Source organism: Callorhinus ursinus, unplaced genomic scaffold (genome assembly GCF_003265705.2).
Source record: "Callorhinus ursinus isolate GAN/ISIS: 27379988/994484 unplaced genomic scaffold, GSC_fseal_2.0 scaffold13, whole genome shotgun sequence".
In the NCBI taxonomy this organism is placed as follows: Eukaryota; Metazoa; Chordata; class Mammalia; order Carnivora; family Otariidae; genus Callorhinus; species Callorhinus ursinus.
This window is the reverse complement of record NW_027397075.1, coordinates 26,339,591-26,358,759: the sequence shown is the minus strand read 5'-3', so window position 1 is coordinate 26,358,759 and position 19,169 is coordinate 26,339,591. Positions and strand designations below refer to the sequence as shown.

The 19,169-nt window shown below is 51.5% G+C and overlaps 1 protein-coding gene across 3 annotated transcripts in view; it reads right to left on the bottom strand.

Moving 5' to 3' along the window:
- Positions 1-18,944, bottom strand: part of RCSD1 (RCSD domain containing 1) — a 65,881-nt gene extending 46,937 nt beyond the window's left edge. The window contains exon 1 of one of the 3 annotated variants that reach the window (XM_025877850.2): positions 18,838-18,944. In XM_025877850.2, coding sequence (XP_025733635.1) covers positions 18,838-18,900 — 63 coding nt within the window. In that variant the 5' untranslated portion in view covers positions 18,901-18,944. Of the gene's footprint in view, positions 1-18,264; positions 18,436-18,837 lie in introns of those variants that run through there. The other 2 variants (XM_025877851.2, XM_073899967.1) reach the window with 2 other exon arrangements.
- Positions 18,945-19,169: the final 225 nt, after the last annotated feature.

Below are 19,169 nucleotides of genomic sequence, written 5' to 3'. Positions count from 1 at the left end.
GATTACAGGGAAAATTCTTTCTTTAAAAATTGTTGTTAGCATTACATCTTGATTAATTCTGCCCTCTCCTGGGACAACAGTCTGGCACTGGGTAACAAGAGCTTGAAAACGCTTCGCTCTATTTTTAGAATAGACGTTAAGGAAATAAGAAAAATGCAGTTTCTACGAAATTATCTATAGCACTGCTATTCACATAAAGGTGAAAAATTAGAAACCATCTGAATATTAAATTTGAGAGAACTGTCGGAGAAACTATAGAGAGCATGAAGGCAATATACCACTACGTTCCCATTCAAAATGACAAGTCCTCAACGTTCCTAACGCAGAGTTGTGTATGGAACAAAAAGAAAACAAGGGCTGGAGAAATTCGGTGTTTTGTGTGCAGTGATGAGACTCACAGAAACACATAAATCTAAATTGACAAAAGACAAGGGGTGCCTGGGTGGCTCAGTCGGTTAAGCGTCCGACTCTTGATTTCCCGGCTCGGATCATGGTCTTAGGGTTGTGGGATCGAGCCCCGTGTCGGGCTCTGTGCTCAGGGGGAAGTCTGTTTGAGATTATCTCTCTCTCTCTCTCTGCCCCTCCCTGGCTCGCACTAAATAAATAAATAAATAAATAAATAAATAAATAAATAAATAAATAAATAAATGAAATCTTTAAAAAAATGGACAAAGACGAGAAGTGAACTCGGAAGGATGGGCAAGAAAATGTAATGTTCATCAGCTCTGAAGTCGTTCACAGTCTTCATCGTTAGAGCACGTGTGTCCCCAGCGAGGGCAGCCAATGGTCAGGGTCTCTCCACGGAGGGGTGGGCCTGGCTCCAGGCTGACAGCTGCTCATATCCTTACCTAGGCCTCCTGGCTGAAAACACACTCCCCTATCTGGCCGCAGGGAGGTTTCAACGTTAAAGGGGCCCAGTTCCTTTTAAACTCAAGTCGTCGCCAGTCCAGATGATAAGAAGGGAATCACGGGTCAGGAGGAGGGGAGAGTGAGCAGAGCAGGAGCTGGGGTGGAGGAATCTAGGGCCCACCCCCTGCCCCCCCTACCGCGGGGCCTGGAAACGGGGCGCTGCCCTCCTGTGGGCAAAGGCACTGGTGACTGTCTGTGTGAGAGGAAGCATCTGGGACCCACCGCCAGATAAGAGTGGAGGTGGGGAGGAGAGCAGCCCCTTCAGAACCAGCTGGGAGAGGCCTAGAGGCTCTGCCGGCCCCCCAGGGCAGACGGGCAGTGGGTTGGTCCATGCTGGCCGCCGTCCTGCCAGGCCTCACCCTTCGTCCCGCCGGGTAGACACGGCCTCCCGAAAGGGATAGTGACTGGGGAGGAAGAGCCCCATAGTAACAAAGCTCCCCCCGGGATGCTGGGGAGGAGCAGTGAAGTTCCAGACCAAGGGACTAGCACGAGCAAAGGTCTCCCAGCCAGGAAGCAGCGAGAATTTTCCAGAGGGGCTGGAAAATGCCGTGGGTGCAGTGCACAGCCCTGCACTCTGCGCGGGCAGGAGAAGGGGCCAGAAGGAGGCGGCAGAAGCTGTGCCTGGATGAGGGGAGCGTGGGGCACGTGGCGAGAGCCAGGCAGTGGCACTGCCAACTCAGGGTTCAGCGTGCCCTGCTGCCCTGCTGCCCTCTTTCCAGGACATGGCCCAGGGACAGGCATGACAGAAGTCACACGAGGAGCCGGGCATGGAGTGGAAGGTGGGCCCTGGGCCACCACTCTGGTGTCCAGAGCCAATGACCTCCCCTGCAACCTGTCCATTCTCACCTGTGGCTGGAGGTGAGGCTCCGGGTGGGGGGATGTTTTTATGGGCCGAATGGTGTCCCCCATAGGACGTTGACGTCCTAACCCTCAGCACCTCAGAATGAGACTCTTTGGAGATAGGTCTTCAAAGAGAGAATTAAGTTAGGATGAGGTCCTCAGGGTAGTTCCTCATCCAGCGTGACTGGTGTCCTTACAAGAAAAGGAGATTAGGACACACCCTTGGAGAGGGAAGACCCCGTGAAGATGCAGGAGAAGACACCCATCCTAAAGCCAAGAGGAGGGGCCTCAGAAGAACGCAGCGCGGTGAGCCTTGGGCTTCTGGCCTCCAGAGCCATGAGGAGGCGCTTCTGCCGAGTAAGCCCGCTGTCTGTAGCAAACCCACCAGCTAAAGCAGGCCGTGCACCTGGCCCGTGCAAGCTGACTCTGGGCTGTGCCCCAACGTCCCTCTCACGCCAGCAGACTACGTGTGCTTTTGCTCACGCATGGGGTCAGGACCAAAGTGCCCCGCATCCCTCTCCCCTACGCTGTCAAAACTGCCCAACTTCACACGAGCAGAGACGTTGGCTGGGCTGGCACTGTGACCTTCCCAGCTCCCTGCTCTGTTCTTAATTGGGACTTTCGTTTCTAAAACTCAAAACACTTCACTGGGTAGAAGAGGGGTCCCTAGAGCTCCTGAACTTCGCGCTTGACTGCGGCTAGAACGGAGCTCCCGGCTGGAGTGATGGGGCAGTGGTCCCCCGGGTACGGATGGCAGGCCCACGACCCAGCGGCTCCTGGTGCGGCTCTGGGGGCATCAGGTCAGAGATGTCCAAACACTCAAAGAGTCAAGAAGTCCTGCCAGCCCCCTGCTGGTCCGCGCCCCCCCCCCCCCGCCCCCCGCTGTGGCTTCAAACATGGCTTCTGCCTCCGAGCCGAGTGACCTGGGCTGGGCCGGACCTGGTCTTTCATCTAACAGCTTCTTGGAACTTCAAAGGCAAACCACAAGAAGAGGAGGAAGCAGAGACCCAAGCAGAGTTGCACACCCTGTGGCTTCCCCACTCTCCCCCTGCAGCCCCCTCCCTCTCCCTCTCTCCCTCTCTCAGGCTCCAGGGCGCCTGCCTTTCTTTGAGGGACCAAGTTATTTCCAGATATCTCCCTGTGTTTTCCAAAGTGCAGAGGTGACAACACTCTGGATCTGTGGCGTCCTTTGTACCTTCTCCAAGGCCTTGACCACGAACGCATTGTCTCATTTAATCCTCCCAATAAGCCAGGCAGGGACGGAATTATCATCCTGGTGAGGACCCCGAATCTTGTGCCATTGATCCAAGATCCCACAGCAATTCAGTGATGGAATTTAGTCCAGAGCCCTGAACTCTGGCACCACCGTGCCTGGCTTCTTCCAGCTAGATTGTAACACTCGCTTGGCTCTCTTCCAGCACACACAGGACACCTTCACAGGCCCGGGAGGCACAGGTGAGCTGCCTTCCATTATGGACACTAGAAACCCAGCCCCAGGGCTTTCCTCCCTCTAAATGCTATGGTCACACCTGGGCATCCCCATTAGAGCACATGTCCCTGGAACCAGGCTTCTCCCTCCCTTAGTCCTCAGTGAGGCCTGTAGGGAGAAAGTTGTTGGCCCTGGGAGGAGGGGCCCCCTCCACCTCCCTCTATCTGCACACTTGCCTGATTTCTACCAGATGGCTTGCCCAGCCCCCTGAAGGACCCCATGCCATGCTCTCTCCAATCCATTCTTCGAACCCTAGCCACAGCAAACTTTCTAAAATGTAAATCTGATCACATGACTCCCTGCCCCCCAGTGCTCTGAGAATCAAATCAGTGGTGACCCAAAGAGATGGCTTTGGAGAGCTTTAAGTTTCCCATAATCTCATCAGTCATGCCAAAGAAACATCCAATTTACATTAAAAAGCATGAGCTACAAATGCAGCTTCAAGGACCCTCAGGCTCCCCCTTGGAGTTGTGATTGTGAGCTAAGTGCCCCGGCAGAGAAATCCTCATGCCCCCTCGACCAAAGTCTGAAAGAGGCTCCTGGGGTCTTGCATGGTCTGCCACTTCACGCACTCCCCTCTCTCCTGCGTCCCCAGCTGGAACATCCTTCTCTTCAGAGGCTCTCCATCTCCTCAGCCTGCTGCCCTGAGCTCGGGTGTTACCTCCTTTGGGAAACCTTTCCTCCCTGCAGGTCACACCCAGATCTGTGTCCTGAGCACGGACCTGGAAGGAGAGGTGATCACGCTGTTGCAATCCTGACTTCCTTACTGGACTGCAAGCTCCTTGAGGGCAGGGCTCAAGTTTTACTCCCTTTGTGTGCAGAATTTCTGGCACAGAACCTGACATAGTGGGCACTCATTAAATATTCATGAAGCAAGCGAGTGTCTCTCCTCCCTAATCCAGACCACTCTTGCCCATGACCCTGAAGGATTTCCTAGGAGCAAGCCCACAGCTCCCTAGAGGCCATTCTCAACACTCAGGGTGTTCTGCCCCTATCCTTGACCGGGGGGTAAGGTTCTTGCTCACTCTGCTCTGGTGGTTCTTGCTCACTCTCCCTCTCACTGGTACGTAATATCCCCCCATCTACCGCTGCTCCAGCAGGAAGTACCGGGTTGTTGCTTCATTTCCCACGGTGCCAACAACCCCTTCCTGCCTTCTACTGCCCCTCCCTGCTGGTGGAGAGGGACCCACAGGAGTACCTGGGAGGACAGGGCTCTGCACTGACCCGGGCCCCATGGGTCGCTCTCAGCTCACGTTCCCTTCCTGGCACATCTCACTGAGCCAACAATTTGAGCCCACCGGGTACAGTGAGCCTTTAAGGAAGGAAGGAAGGAGGGGGCCAATTTGGCAACACTTACTGAGAACCATAAAAACATTCATATTTTTTTGACCTAATAATTCCACTCCTGGGAATTGCTTCCAAAGAAATAATTCAAAAGAACAACAAAAAAGATACATGTACTGTTTATAGCTCTGTTATTTACAATAAGGAGACAGTGAAAGCAAATGCCATGTCCCAAAATAGAAAAAGAATTAAATAAATTATGGTATATTTGTATAACAGAATACCATTCAAATATTTAAAATGAAAATAGGACCATGTCAAATAAGCGTATTGCCTTGGAAATAATATAATATTAAGACAGAAGATACGGACTTGCATATACACTGATTACAATTTTGTAAGAACTATGTATGTGGCAGAAAGTAATAAAGACACACAAAGTTGGAAGTAGTTGCATTAAGGGGACTTGTCTTTCCCAGTTTTTTTTTTTTTAAATGATAAAGGGATTCAAATTGAGGATCAGAAAGGTGCGAGGAAATAAGAAGAAAATAGTTACCTTAGGAGGATGAATGTTTACAATTTTACCTTAAGATGTGTAATATTAGTTTAATAATAAAATAACATTTTAAAGCTAAAGCGAATACCCTGAACACAAAGTCCTAGGGTTTTCTAAGAGGATTTTTTTGTTAATCGTGGTTTTAACATTGTTTTACAAATACTAGCAAGAATATCCCTAATTCAGACCTTCCCTATGTGTGGCTGGAGGTCTATAAATGATCTGGGGTGGGACCTGTGGCCTGATTGCCACTAAAAGCACTTCAAAGACCTTTGCCCAGTGGATAAAGAATTCTGTCCCCTCTCCCTCCACTCTCTCCATCTGGACTACCACAATCCCAGTCCCCAGGGCCTGCCTTCCTTGAGCGTGAGAGACAGCCAGGGGAAGGAAGGTGGGGTCCCACCAAGGAGAGACCTAGGGAGGCTGCTTGTGCGGGGTGGAAACTCTAGGTCCTACATGGGTGGGAGTACAGAGGGAAAGCCTGAGATGGAGCCTTTCTTTTCTTGAGTGTTAGTTTGTGTGAAGTTAATGGTGGGTTCAAACTCCCCACCCTCTGCATATAAACTGAAGTGCTCCTTCACTGTTCTTAAGTCTCCTGGTGTCCCTCACAGGCAAGGGGTGTCCATGGCCTTGTCCTTGGCCTGATTCCGTGCAGTTGCTCTCACCTCCCCTGCTTCAGAGAGCACTTCTGTGCAGGTGGCCGCTGACTGAGTCTCCGCCCAAAGCCCCTCCAAGCTCTGGGGCTAAATGTCCGGACAACGCCTCCACCGAAACGTGGCGTCTCCCCGCCCAAACCAGCAACATTCTCGTCCCTGCGCCCGGACTGAAAGTGCACTCCCTGTGCACCGTGCATACCTTTCTCTCTCACCACTGCCTCCACGGCAGCCTTCAACCAAACACCAACCCCTGGGGATCCCTCCCTCAGTTTATTCCACAGCTTCTTCGCCTCTCCAGTCTCAGGCCATCTCTCACTGATGCTTTAGCCCCTCGACTGGTACTTCGGCCTCTAGAGCCTCTCCATCTGCCCCCCCCCTGCACGCTGGGACCAGTTGTATGGCCTCCCGGCGCCCCCTGACCCTGAGAGCCCCTCTCCTCGAGGGCCTTCATTTCCCCCTGAAGAATGCCCACAGCACCAACATTGTCTTTCTAGTCAGAGCACAGTCTGGTTTCATCCTGTCTTTGTGCTAGTGTCCACCCTACCCCTCCCCATCCCCGTATGCAGGAACGCCCCCTCCGTGTAGTTGTACACATGTGTGCACATTTGTACGCACGCCCCCGTGTGCACGTACACATACATGCATGTTTGCTTTCACACCCACTCCCTTAAGAGACCCTCCATATTGGTCACTGCAGGTACCCATCATTGCCCACACACGTCCTTCATCCCCTTCTCCTCGTCACATTAGCTTCTCCCCACCGTTCCTTCTTTGCCCCTGCACCCCTGCCTCCTGTTTAAAAAATCTTCCTAGTGTTCAGTGCCCACTCTGAAGTCAGCCCTCCTACGAAGCCTCACCCAGTTGCACCAGTTGAGGATGCTGTTCCTCTGAGAAGGTCCTCCAGCGCTGTGGTCTTGTTGCTTACATAACAATCTGTGCCTTGCATGTCTTCAGAGCTGCATCGTCTAGGTTCCCACCACCACTACTAAACCTTCAGCTTACTGAGTACTGTCCTTATATTTGACTCCGAGAATCCCAACAGCATCTTCTTACAGTAGGCCCAATAAATACACGTGGAAGTCTGACCAAACGAATGTGTATTTCTAAGCCAGGTCTCTCCTATAGTGCTGCATGACATTTTCCTAAAGCTAAGCAGAGGACTTTACATTCGTCCCTGTTGCATTTCACTAGGTTGGTTTTGGCCCAGCACCCCACCCTATATAAATCAACTTGAACTTGAATATGTCATGTAGCATATTAGCTATCCTGGCTGTGGGTCATCTGGATTCTTTCTATTTTTCATCCAAGTCATTAACAAAAATGTTTCACAAGCCAGGGCTAAGGACAGAGCCTGTCCCTGGAGACACCCCTCAGGAAAAACCTGAGATGCAAGGTGTAGCTCACTACACTTTGGGCAAGGAAGCTCATCCTGCTCTGAATTCATCTTGCCAAAAATCCTTCGTAATACAAGTAATGTAACTGTTTGAAAAATCGGAATACCCTGGTTGGCACGTGAAAGCCCTCAATTCCTTCAGCCCAGCCAACAGCTCAGGATGGACGTCAGCGGCAAAGCCTCCAATCCCTGCAGCTACCCTAGCAGTCCCAGAATCCCACGTCCCATGCTGGTCCGCCCCCCAGCAGGTGTGAAAGGTGGGGGCAGGTCAGGGAAGAGGTAACCAAGGTATAGGAGAAGGGGGGGGTGGGGGGGGTAGGGGGGGGGGGTTGGGGGAGAGGGAGAGGGTGGGGAGGAGAGGGAGGGGAGCAATAGTTCAGTGGTCCGACTGTCTCCTTCCCATTTCCTCCCTCCTCATTTCACTCACTGCTCTATCAGGATGAACCCACAAAATACGCTTGCTGTCTCCTCTTTTTCCCTCCCTTTCCCTGAAATGCATGTATTGAGCCCATGATACTCCCTTCCTCTGGCAGGCTGTGGCTGCTGTGGGAGCCTGCAGCCTGCATTTGCTGTTCCACGTCTGCGTCTCCCCCATTTCCCAGTTTCTGGTCTGGACTTAACTGTTCCAGCACTGCCCCAAGGACCGGCCTCCTCCAGAAGCTGTAACAGCGGAGGTCTGCACGCAGTGTGCACTAACCACCCCCTACCCACACACACGCAGGGAGTCACACGCTCTCCTGGAGGAGGACTCGGGACGTCTTCTTGTCCATCCTGGGTCCCAGTCAAAGCAAGGGCGTCTATGAAAACCGACTTATTTACCCCAGGGCACAATCACGTCACACCTAATAGGCACCAGGCATTGTTCTAAGCACTTTACACAAATATTAACTCATTTAATCCTCAGAACAACCCAATCCTGTAGGTACGATTCCTATTTCCGTTTTACAGATGGGAAAACCAAGGCACAGAGAGGTCGCAGGCTAGTAGAAACTGGAAAAATCTGGATTCAAAGCCAGCTGTGTGACTCCCGGGTCTGTGCCCCTAAGCCTTACCTCATGTTGTATTCTGGTCCTCATTCAAAAGGGTGTGTTGAATACCTGCGGTGCTCATTGTAGGAGAACTAGCGCCAATGAGGGGGATTTTTAGAGCTTATCATTTAGTCTAAGAGCTATGGGAGAATGTTTTAAAAAGAAAGCGTGGTAAAATCGTACTGTCCTTCTTCACGTTTTGTGCATCATCTGACCTACGGTGGAAGGCTTAGCTCTGCTCATATTCACCACTGTCACCTCCTTTGCACTCCCTCTGCCACCTTCCACTGGGCAAAGAGAACACCAGAACCTTCTTACAGAAGACACACTCAGGGATGTTACGATTTCCCACAATATCCACTTAATGAATATTAATAACCATAGGAAATCAGGAAAAATATCTCCTGATACACTCCCTGTGTAAGTTCCCAGGGAATGAACGTGAGGGGCACAGATACAAGTTTTCTTCCTCAGCCTTCACACCTTTGTCAGCCTGAAAGACACAGTCTTCCTTCCAGACCCCGTTCAATGATCACCAGATCTGGAAGTTCTGTCAGACTCTTCCAGGACCCCGATGATGTGCATTAGACACTTCCAGCTCTCATCACTTAGGGCACATGGGAGGATCGCTCCTCCTTTTTCCTGTGGTTGAGTGTAGCCGTGGGCTACTTCTGACCCTTCCAGGCCAGAGCCGCAGTGAGTGCAGGGCCTCCAGAACTTTCCTTCCCTCTGCCATGACACCTGACAATGTTGCAGTGACCTGGACAACAGCGACATGGAGCAGAGCCCCCAGCCCCACTCTTGACAGACGTGTAGCACGAGAGAAATAAGCCTGTGTTGTTTTCAGCCACATGAGCCTGTCCGAACCCTGAGAGGTGCCTGTCAATGTGCCCCCAAACTGTTTGCCAATCACATTGTTTGGTATCATTTCTTCCGTCTCTGCCCCATCTCCACCTTCAGACTGTATGGGTCTGAGAGCAGGTGTTGTGTCTTCCTAGTTCCCATTTGGTAGCTGCTCAAAACGTGTCCTTAAATACACGAATAAAGGGATGAATCAAGAATAAGGCATTTGACAGCAGAATATCAAATGAGATCACACAAAATGCGGTTTTATAATCTTGCCAGGCACAATCCTTTCTGAAGGTGGCGATGATCCTGGACGATCTTAAGTAGCTCTTCCCAGGCTGCTAACACCATATTTATCTCATTGGGAAGAGATAACCCTTATAGCCCCATGGAAATGCTCCATAGCACCCTGTGGACCTCCTCTCCCAACTGTGGGTCTGACCAGAAAGAACTGTGTTTGTGACCCACCCCAATATGGGTGTTGTAGGCTCCCCAAGAGGCAGGAAATCAGTCACAAGACAGATACCAATGAGTAGTCACTGGTAATTCACTTGAGGGCAGTGACAGAGATGGTGGTGTCTTAATATGGCCTGCAATAACCAAGGATTCACTCTGCCAAACCCCCAAGTCCCCCACCCCTATAATGGACAGCAAGTTGTCTGCTGTCGTGGGCTGAATGGTGGCCTAAACCGTGGCCCCTCAAGAAGATATGATCACACGTGATCACACCCTAATCTCTGGAACCTGTGAATGTTACCTTATTTAGTAAAGGGTTATAGATTTGAGATGTGGAAATCACCCTGGATTATCAGTGTGGGTCCTAAATCCAATGACACACGTCCTCATGAGAGGCACACGAGCAGAGAAGGTGAAGTTAGTGTGAGGCAGAGATTACTGTGGCCACAAGCCAAGGAACCTCAAGCAACCACCAGGAGCTAGAAGAGGCGTGCAACAATTTCTCCCCTAGAGCCTCCATAGGGAATGTGGCCCTGGGGCACCTTGATTTCAGATATCTGGCCCCTAGCACCGAGACGATAAATTTCTATTGTTTTAAGCCACTAGTTTGCAGCCGTGTGATGGCAGTCCTAGCCAACTCCTCTACCTGCCCCCTTCACTGGCTCTAGATTCCCCATGTGGGCAGCAACCTGGCATTCTGCTGTGGTCTGGGGCACCCCATCTCCCTGCATCTCCCATTCATGTCCCCTCGGAAACACAAGGGCTTGGAACCAACCTTGTTTTTCTCCTCCCAAGGACTTCAGTCCAGCCCTCGGAAAGTGATTCAGGCACAACTGGGAAACAGGGGTCAGGGGCTCTCCCAGGAAGACCAATAGGAACAGGAACAAGGCACAGGGCTGCACCTGTGGGGTTGGGCCTCCCAGCCTCAGCCCTGGATCTCTTGCCCTTGTGGGCTAGAAGAATGACAATAAAGGCCATTCCTCTCCCTGCCTGTGTCACCCCAGAGATAATGGTGCTTGCTAGGTAAAGCCTAGAGAACCAAGCACCCCCAGTGTGGACTTGGGAGAGCCTCAAGGAGACAATACACAGAAATGGGGCAGTGAGATGGTGATGATGAGCTGACTTCCACACACGATCTACAGCGCCCTGTGCAGGGGAAGTTCCTCTGCTGAGGGCCAGGAGGCCTTCATCTCAGGTCTGACTTAGCCACTGACTGATTTAAAGTGTGACCATCGGTAAAGCTTTTATGTGTAGTTTCCTCATCTTTAAAACCAAGGGAACTGGAGAAATTGCTAACATTCTTTCTTGCTCTCAAAACTCTAAGCCCTAAAATTGCATTTTTATTTAAACTTCCTTTTTTTGCCACAGACGTCCGCGCTAGTTTCATCCAGCGACACAGCTGGAACCTTTCAGAAACCTTTCAGGTACGTAGTGAGGGCTCAGAGTGAATCTCTGCCAGACCTTAAAAGCCCCATGCCTTGAGCCACCTGGCCTCCACTGTGGGCTGGCCCTGAGCTGGAGGAGGACTGGCCAGGCCCAGGGGCCTGTGGCCTCCCTGTGAGCACACACATACTATGGAGGCGGCCAGAGCTTCCCCAGTGCAGGAGAAAGAATAGGGCCATAGGATCCCACCCGATAGGGTGGGTTCCAATGTTGGCTCTTCTGGTAGTCACCTTCTAGGCCTTGGGAACATAATTTAATCATACTGAAGCCCCAGCATCCTTCTCTAGAAAACAGAGGTAACAAGACTTTATGAGGACTAAACAAGATAAACTTACGCAAAACATCTGTATTTAGGAAGCATTCAACAAGTGGAAGGAATCACCCAGATGACAAGCTTTAGGTTTCTCCCCACACTGACATCGATGTGGCTGCTCAGAAATGATTTCCCATTATCCATCGAAATGTACCTCAAAAGCAAGATGAGCCAGGGACCTGAAGCCTGGGAATGCATTTCAGAGGTGGGGCGAGGTGGGGGTGGGAGACCTGCCCTCTAGCTCATGTGCTTGGAAAGAACGAGCCAGTGGGGGTCTGGAGGGGAGGACCCGAGGAGGCCTTCAGTCCTCTGTGGCATATTGTGACATGTAAATTCTCGGTGACCTCTGGTGTGGGAGTTGGGGTTGTGTAATAGCGGCCGCAAGGCTCAGCTTCCTGTTTCTGCTGCGCTGGGCTTGCTGGGCCCAGCCCTGGCTGGTGCCTGTGGTTGGCTGCTGTTACTGAGCCCACCTCAGCTTGTCCTTGCGCTGCCTTGGGCCGAAGAGGAGAAACGCTGGCTTTTCAGACCATGCACAGGATGTGCGACCACGGTGGGAGGAATGAGCGGGGCTGCAGGTAAAGGTGTGAACAGGACAAGGCGGTTTTTCGTGAGCATGGCTGTTCCCAGAGGCCTCTTTCTGATGGAGGCGAGTGCCATGGCGGTGGCTTTTGGTGAGGCTGACCAAAAGCATTCCCTTGGGGCCTGGAGCCTGTTTCAAGTGGATTTCCTCAGCAAGAGCGTGTACGTGCAGGCCCAATGCAGTGCACCTCATCACTAGGTTGAAGTCCCCATGGTCGTGCACCCGCAGGGCTGCCAGGAGGCTGCCACATTTGGCGGGGGAATCCCCAGCAGAGGAAGCAAGTTTTCTCTAGCTGCCATTAGAGAAGCTGACTTTGAACCCCTACATACCTGAGAAATTATCAAGATACTATCTTATATTTTTGTATGTCACGTCACGTGTGTACATCTTGTTTCCCCAAATAGAAGAGAGCTCCTTTAAGGCAGGAACTGTAACTTCTATTTCTCTGTATCCTTCATCCAGTCCCCCAACTTCAAATACCTTTATCTCGCTTTGTCCTCCAGGAATGAACTGCGGGGAGTCCCCCCAGGCACACCATGTTGTTTCTAGAACCAGAGGCTTTGCTCTCGTCATTCCCTCTGACTGGAATGCTCGTCCCAATTTTCTGCACTACAACTCCTACTCATCCCTCAAGACCTAACTTAGAAACTGCCTCTAACAGGAAGCCCCCCTGAACCTTGGGCTGGGTACACCGCTTCTCCTCTGTCCTTGCGAGCTCACACCTCTGTTCTGCACTCACCTGTTAGGTGCTTGCCCCACTCCTAGACCTGAGTTCTTCAAGGCTGGGCGGAGTGAGGCATTTATCTTTGTGTCCCCGGTGCCTGGCCTCAATGCATGTCCGTTGGACCTAATTAAAGAGTGAGGGTGCGGTGTCCTGTGAATTGTTAGCGATGGATTACAGAAGAGCCAGTCTGAGAAAGGGCTGTGATTGCTACCCCGAGGCCAGGAGGGTGGCCCTGATATGGCACAAGCAGTTTCGAAACAAAGGGCTGGGGACATCTGACAATGCAGATACTTAGCTGAGTTCCAATGTTTGGAATTTCTCCATGCTTCCAGCCTGGGGGTGCCAACATTATCCATTAAGGATGGGCTCTGATGGCATCTCACAAGTGTCTCCTGCATGTTGTGCATGTCCACATCACCTCCCCAAGGAGGTACTGGGCCTTGTGATTGCAGTGGCTGGAGCCCCTCCTCTACAAAAAGGATCTGGGGGGCCTCACTGGCTCGTCAGTCATTTTCCACAATTCCCAGAAGACACGTATTCAGGAAGCCCGAAAGGAAGAAGATGGGGAGCTCACTGCCCAAATGACCGGCATACAAGGGCAGATCCATTCAGGAGATGAGCTCCTGGAAAGTCCTAGAGCAGTGAGGTTGATGGTGGCCACCAAGCCTGAGCCCTGTATCAGCAGGATCCTTGTATCCTCTTTTGCACAGAGAAATAAACATGTCTACATAACACCCCGAAGGCCAAACATGAGGTGGATATTGCTTTTGTGATGAAACTGATGATCTTACTTCTTAAGGTTTAGGCTGCTCTGCTCCCCAGATGAGAGAAACACTGCAAGCTGTTGGCTTTCCAAAGGTCCACCAGCAGCCTCGGTGGCTCTCTTTTCTCCCTCACAACGTGGCGGGGGCAGCTAGAGAAGGTATCCTTTCACCCACAGCTCTGAAATGTTTTGATTCTAGTGAGTCGAGTCGGGGTGGTCAGGCTGGCTGCAAACCTAAAGCTATTACTAGAGGAAGGCAGGGCTGCCTTCAGATTTCTCTGGAACAAAAATGCTTTCGCCTATGGCCCTGATAAGATTACTGGGCCGCTGAGCCACTAGCGTTCAGATTTCCCACGGCACCCTGCTCTGGCTCTCCTTGCCTCGAGCAGGCACACTGCGGATCAGGCTCTGAAACCTGACTCCATCCCGGGAATGCACACTCACCCCTCCTGTGATCTCGGCCTGGGCCCTTCCAGTCGGACTGCCCCAAATGCCCCCTGTCATTGCAGGCCAGTGAATGAAAGGTGGCGGCTAAGTGGAAGCCAGTGTTACTTTGGGGGTCCCACAGAGCACCCGGGAGCCACACAGGAACGTGAGGGTACTTGGGGATGCCCACAAGTCGTCCGAGCTAAACCCCAGCTTCCAGAGGCCATGCAATCCCTAATTATGACCCATAAGCTCCAGCCAGCAGCCAACATATGGCTCAGCGAGAGGGTGGGTCCAAAAACAGCAAAGGCTGTTGGTGAAATTGTGGTAAAAAAAATTTAATGAATTAAAAAAAAAATCAGTGAAAAAGTAGGTTACAAATTGAACACATTATATACACAGGGACACACACGGGTACACAGACACTCTCTGTCCCTCCCTCTCTTTCTCTGTCATCGTCAGTAATACTGATAGTCTGCGAGGAGAAAAAGACATGATAGCCCAGTGATTTTTAAGTAACATTTCAAACACAAGGTTCAGTATGGAATAAATGCTCAATAAATACTGAATAAATGGACGAAGAACAAATGATATCTGGAAAGGACTTGGCGTAGCCTCAAAGAAAAGGATTCATTAATTGTCCCCATCTAAATTAGAGATTATCTGTTTAGTGGCAAGAAAGTTTGATCTTCACAGATGAAATCCTTCATATGTTCAACTAAATAGTAGACACGTGGTTGTGGGAAATAAGTTTAATTTTCATGTGTCTCCTACTCATTGAACAAATGAAGGATTTCATCCGTGAAGATTAAACTCTTTGCAAGCACTCTCAGGTTATTTGGTAGGGCCTACAATTTATAGTTAAACAACTAAGAATATTATTTTAATATGGATGTCCTAAGTCTCCATATCTTTCTTTACTATTTATTTCTCTCTTCTGGGCTCCTATCCACAGTGATGTCCCCCATTAGCTCTTCTAAAGAAGAATCCTATTTGCATCCTAAGAGGTCTGTATTTCTCGGGGACTGCTGGGCATTTCAAAACCAATATACCTAAACCTTGCTTTAAAAAAAAAAAAAAATCTCATCTTTCTCCCATCATCAGTCATTTATTTACTCATTCAAAAAGCATTTATTGAGTGTCTGTTGGACCTTCCAGGGAGAGAGCCAGCTGGGCAGTTACAAGTCGGCCTAGTACTGGGGCCCAGCTTGCACAAAGTGCTCGGGGAGAGAGCCACGGGGTCTGAGGGCATCTGCCAAGGCCTCCCAGGCTAAGGCACTGGAGCGGTGCACTGAGATGTCAAGGACTTCCCTGTTTCTCTTACTTCATTTACCAAGAAAACTTTTCTTGAGAAGTGAGAGGATTATAATTCGAGGCACTGTGCTAATCTCTGGAGACCGGAGGACCAACAGGACAGATCCTGCTTACAAAGGGCTTATAGGCTTAGGTAAAAGCTGCACTATTCTCCTTGGTGTCTCGGGAACTCCACCCTTCTGGGCACCCTGGTGGGCTCAAAGAAACACAGATGTCACTTCTGATTTCTCCTTGGACACACGGACCTTACTCTTCCATCTTTTCCATCCTTATTTTCTCTTGAAGGCAGAATCTGCATGGACGCTCAGAGAAGCTTCTCAGCCTGGTTCCCTTGCTCACTCTATGAATTGGCATTTCTGCCAGTTCATCCCTGCTTCCTCATGACCACCATCTTACTAAATGCCCTGTGGAGTTTCCTACTCTCCGTGGAGCAGAACCCAGGGCCATCCCCTATCTGGCCTTGGAGGCCTGCAGCTGGCCTCTGCCTGAATTAGAAAAAGGCACCCCTTTGGGGGCACAGCTAGACAAGGAGACTTTGTATGAAGAAAAAGTAACCCTTTCCTCCGATGGCTTGGATTCCGGCTCCCACTCACCCACTTGGCCAGCATCCACTACACTTGGAGGCCCTGTGGTTTTTATCTTATTACTTTCATTTTTTTCTCTTGCTGCTTCCCTACCTTCCTCTCAACCAACTGGCCTACTTTCCTGAACAAAGCTGACATGTTCTCCCTGTACCCATTCCTATGCCTTCTCCTCCTCACCACCCACTATTCTTTCAAGGCTTCTGCCAGGTCTCACCTCAAAACACCAGCACACTTATCATCTGCAGTAGTCATTCGTTTGGCATTTACATGTTTGAAAACTCATACATACATGACAGGATCTAGTAAGTCTCATTTGCCCTACTGCACTGTGAGCTTTTAAAAGGCATCTTAATCTTGTTTATTCCAGAGGGCTTAATGAGGGCTGAAGTAATGACTGATATTGATAACAGTGACTTAAAAAAAAGAACAGATTTCCCAAAGACTTCCAATAGATAAGTGGGTTCTAGAGAATGAATGTTGAGTAAGCCTTGTTGATCTGGCTTGAATTCCTAATACTGAGAAGTCATATAACTCAGTTTCTCCCCAAATAGAGTGGTGCCTTCATGCCTCAAAAGTCAGTTTCATCTCTCAAAAGAGGGGTTTACTCTGAGATTTGTCAGGAGTTCCCAAATCCCACTCCTGCATATCATGTCCCACCATAAAAAGTTTACTTCCTGGCTACGAATCATCACTTCCCCAGCCTCTCGGTTTCCTCTTTACTTCCTTTTCCAGGGCTAGCAGCTGCAGTTCTTTTTTCAGTCGTTTTGACAAAGAAAACTTCAAAAGCAGTCACTGCCAATCAGCAGACTCAGGGCAAACCGACAGGCTTCCTGGCTGGCTAAGCAATTCCCTCCCAACCCCCATCTTGGTAAAATCCCCCCAGCAGTTACCACCCGTCTCCCTTTGTAGATGTAGACCGGAGGGCCTTGTCTTTTCCCAGCCCCAAGCCACACGGGAAGTTGCTCAGGTGACAATTTCAGGGCCTCTGCCACACACCATTCCTTCCTCAACTGAGGGAGAAGACAGTGCCTCTGTGGAATGAGTCCCTCTGTGTCTTCCGAGAACAAAGTTCACACACGAATTTGGCTTCACACACGCATTTGGCCCCCCAAGCAGCAACATGCTTTCACTCCTAAGGCTTGCTTTGCTCTTATCCCCAGTCCATTTCTGCAAGAGATTAGGTGGGTCCTAAATCATATCGAACCTCTACCTAGGGCCTGAAGCCCCTTGTACTCTCCCAGAGGAGGGTACCCACTTCTGAAGCAACTTCTTTAGGAGGCTTCATTCACCCCGCCTGACAAGTTGGGCACCCCCCTGGGCGATCTCCCTCCTCTGCCCTGAAGCTGTAGCCAGCCGGAGAGAATCCTGATGCTTTGGGCTTGGATGGTCTTTGGGCGGACCTGGACACCACCTGCTGAGCTTTGCTGTGTGGTCCCCACCACACTTCCCCAGCCCTAATCTGCATGAGTTTCCCTGATTTGCCAATGTTTCCAAGGAGGGTGGATCCCACACTCTAAAGGCTCCCTGAAAATGGTCCCTGTTCCTTGAAAACAACAACAAAGTCGAGCTAGATGCCCGAATGCAGGATGCCTGCTCAGGACAGACCGAGAGCCCTGCAGAGAAATCACAGGGCTTCACAGGCCCAGCAGGGGTCTAGCTCAGGAGAGCCAGCCAGGGCTCCGGTGCAGAGCCTGGAGCTGGGAAGGAAGGAACACTGTGACTACAGCCTCAGGAGGAACAGTCTTCCTTTTGAGTGTGGGTGGGAATCACCTTAGAAGCTACATTAACATTTGCACCTTCTCCTTTCATCTTTTTCAAAAGCCCCGTCCTGTTAAGATTGGCTCAGGGCTAAACGTCAGGTCTCCATTTCAAGGGGAAAATCTATGGAAGCCTCAAAATGTGGAGAAGGGCGGGACAGGGGAATACACGGGGCATTCCTCCACTGGCGGGTGGCGCCTGCACCCCACTGGGGTGGGAACAGCGCCAGGAAAGAGCCACGCAGAAAAGCCGCCGGCACCCCACAGATGCGGCCAGCACCCCTTGACACAGCCAGTCTCAGAAGGCAGGGACATACACGGGAGTCTCAAGTTTGATCAGAAACAGCGCCATTTGACTGCCCGCGAGGGGAGCTTTTCAGAAAGTTCTGACAGAAGATGTGACGGCCAGAGACGGACTTGAGAGGCAAGAGGACTCTCCTAAAGGTCAATCTTCAGTCGAAAAGGGAAGCCCGCAGCCTGGCACAGAAGCGCCTCACGTCCGTCGCCTGCTCTGTTTCTCTTTCAATACCCATCTCTTCAGACTCTCCAGATTCAGGGGCTTCTGCTTTATTGAGATTTTTTTGGCCCACATGTTTGCCCATTTACGAAGTCGCTGCACCTAACTTCATACTTCTGAAGCACAGACGTCCTGAACCCAGCACCTGGACCCCCCCCGTCCCCCCCCCCCCGGAGGCCCCCTTCCCCTCCCCCCTGCCCCCGCGCCCTCCCTCGGAGGACCTCCCGCCGCCCGGCCTGCCCGGCGGGGTGTCCCGGGAGCCCCGGGCGCATCTGCCCTCCTTCCCCGCCTGGGCGGCAGCAGTCCCGCGCTCCCCGCCCCGAGCCCCGCAGCTGCGTGCGCCCCGGCCGCCGCCCGCCGTCCGCGCTGCCCGCCCCGCGCTTTACCTCCATGGCCTCCAGGTGCCGGCTCCGCGGCGGCCGCGCTCGCTGTCCGCTCGGCTCCCCGCGCCCGCCGGACCCGGGGCTGCGGCGCGCAGGGCAGGGGCGGGGTGGGGGGCGGGCGGCGCGCCGGCGGCTGCCTGCCTCGGGACTGCGGGCGGCCCGGCCCTGCGCGAGAGCACGAGGAAGGGGGAGGCCGCGGGAGGGGGAAGGGGTGGGGAGCGGGGGAGGGAGGCCGGCGATCAGGGTTTAAATTTAGACACAAATCTAAACAGATACTGTCCCCTCCCAGGGCAGGACTCGAGCGAGGGAGTCACGACTCCATTAATCTGCCCAAACATGGGGATGGGACAGCCGTCTGGCCCCTCTTCCTCGCGAAGTTTCTGCAGGACCCTGGTCTTTGCCGGGGTCCCAGCCCTTCTCAACCTCGCCCTCCTTTAAAATACCTTTTTCTTGCCCTATACGTTAAAGCTGTTATTTTATTCTTTTTATCTCCCCTCTTTTCTGTTTCCTTCTTTTACGTGCATCCTTATTGCTTTCTTTCCTCCTTAAAAAAAAATTATGGCATTCATGTCATACCTGGGTTTCCCGGCATTCTTGCGTGGGATTGAGAGGACCTTCGATGCGGCTGTGTTCTCTCATGGCCCCAGGACCGGAGCTATTTCAACAGAGTCTTCAGCGCTCTGTGTGGAACCCACAGGACCCCCTTTCCTATTTTTCATCTCCTGTTCTTTCCACGTGCACGGTCCCGTTTTCAGGAAACACCGATCAATCTGTCCATCTCTTATCTGTGTACGGGGCGTGGGGGGAGGTGTTTGGGGGGGGGTGAAGGACCACAAGGAGTCCAAGCAAGGATTTTCAAGTTCCATGTAGCATTAAATCTTTTTCTCTCCCCTTGATTTGACTGATGC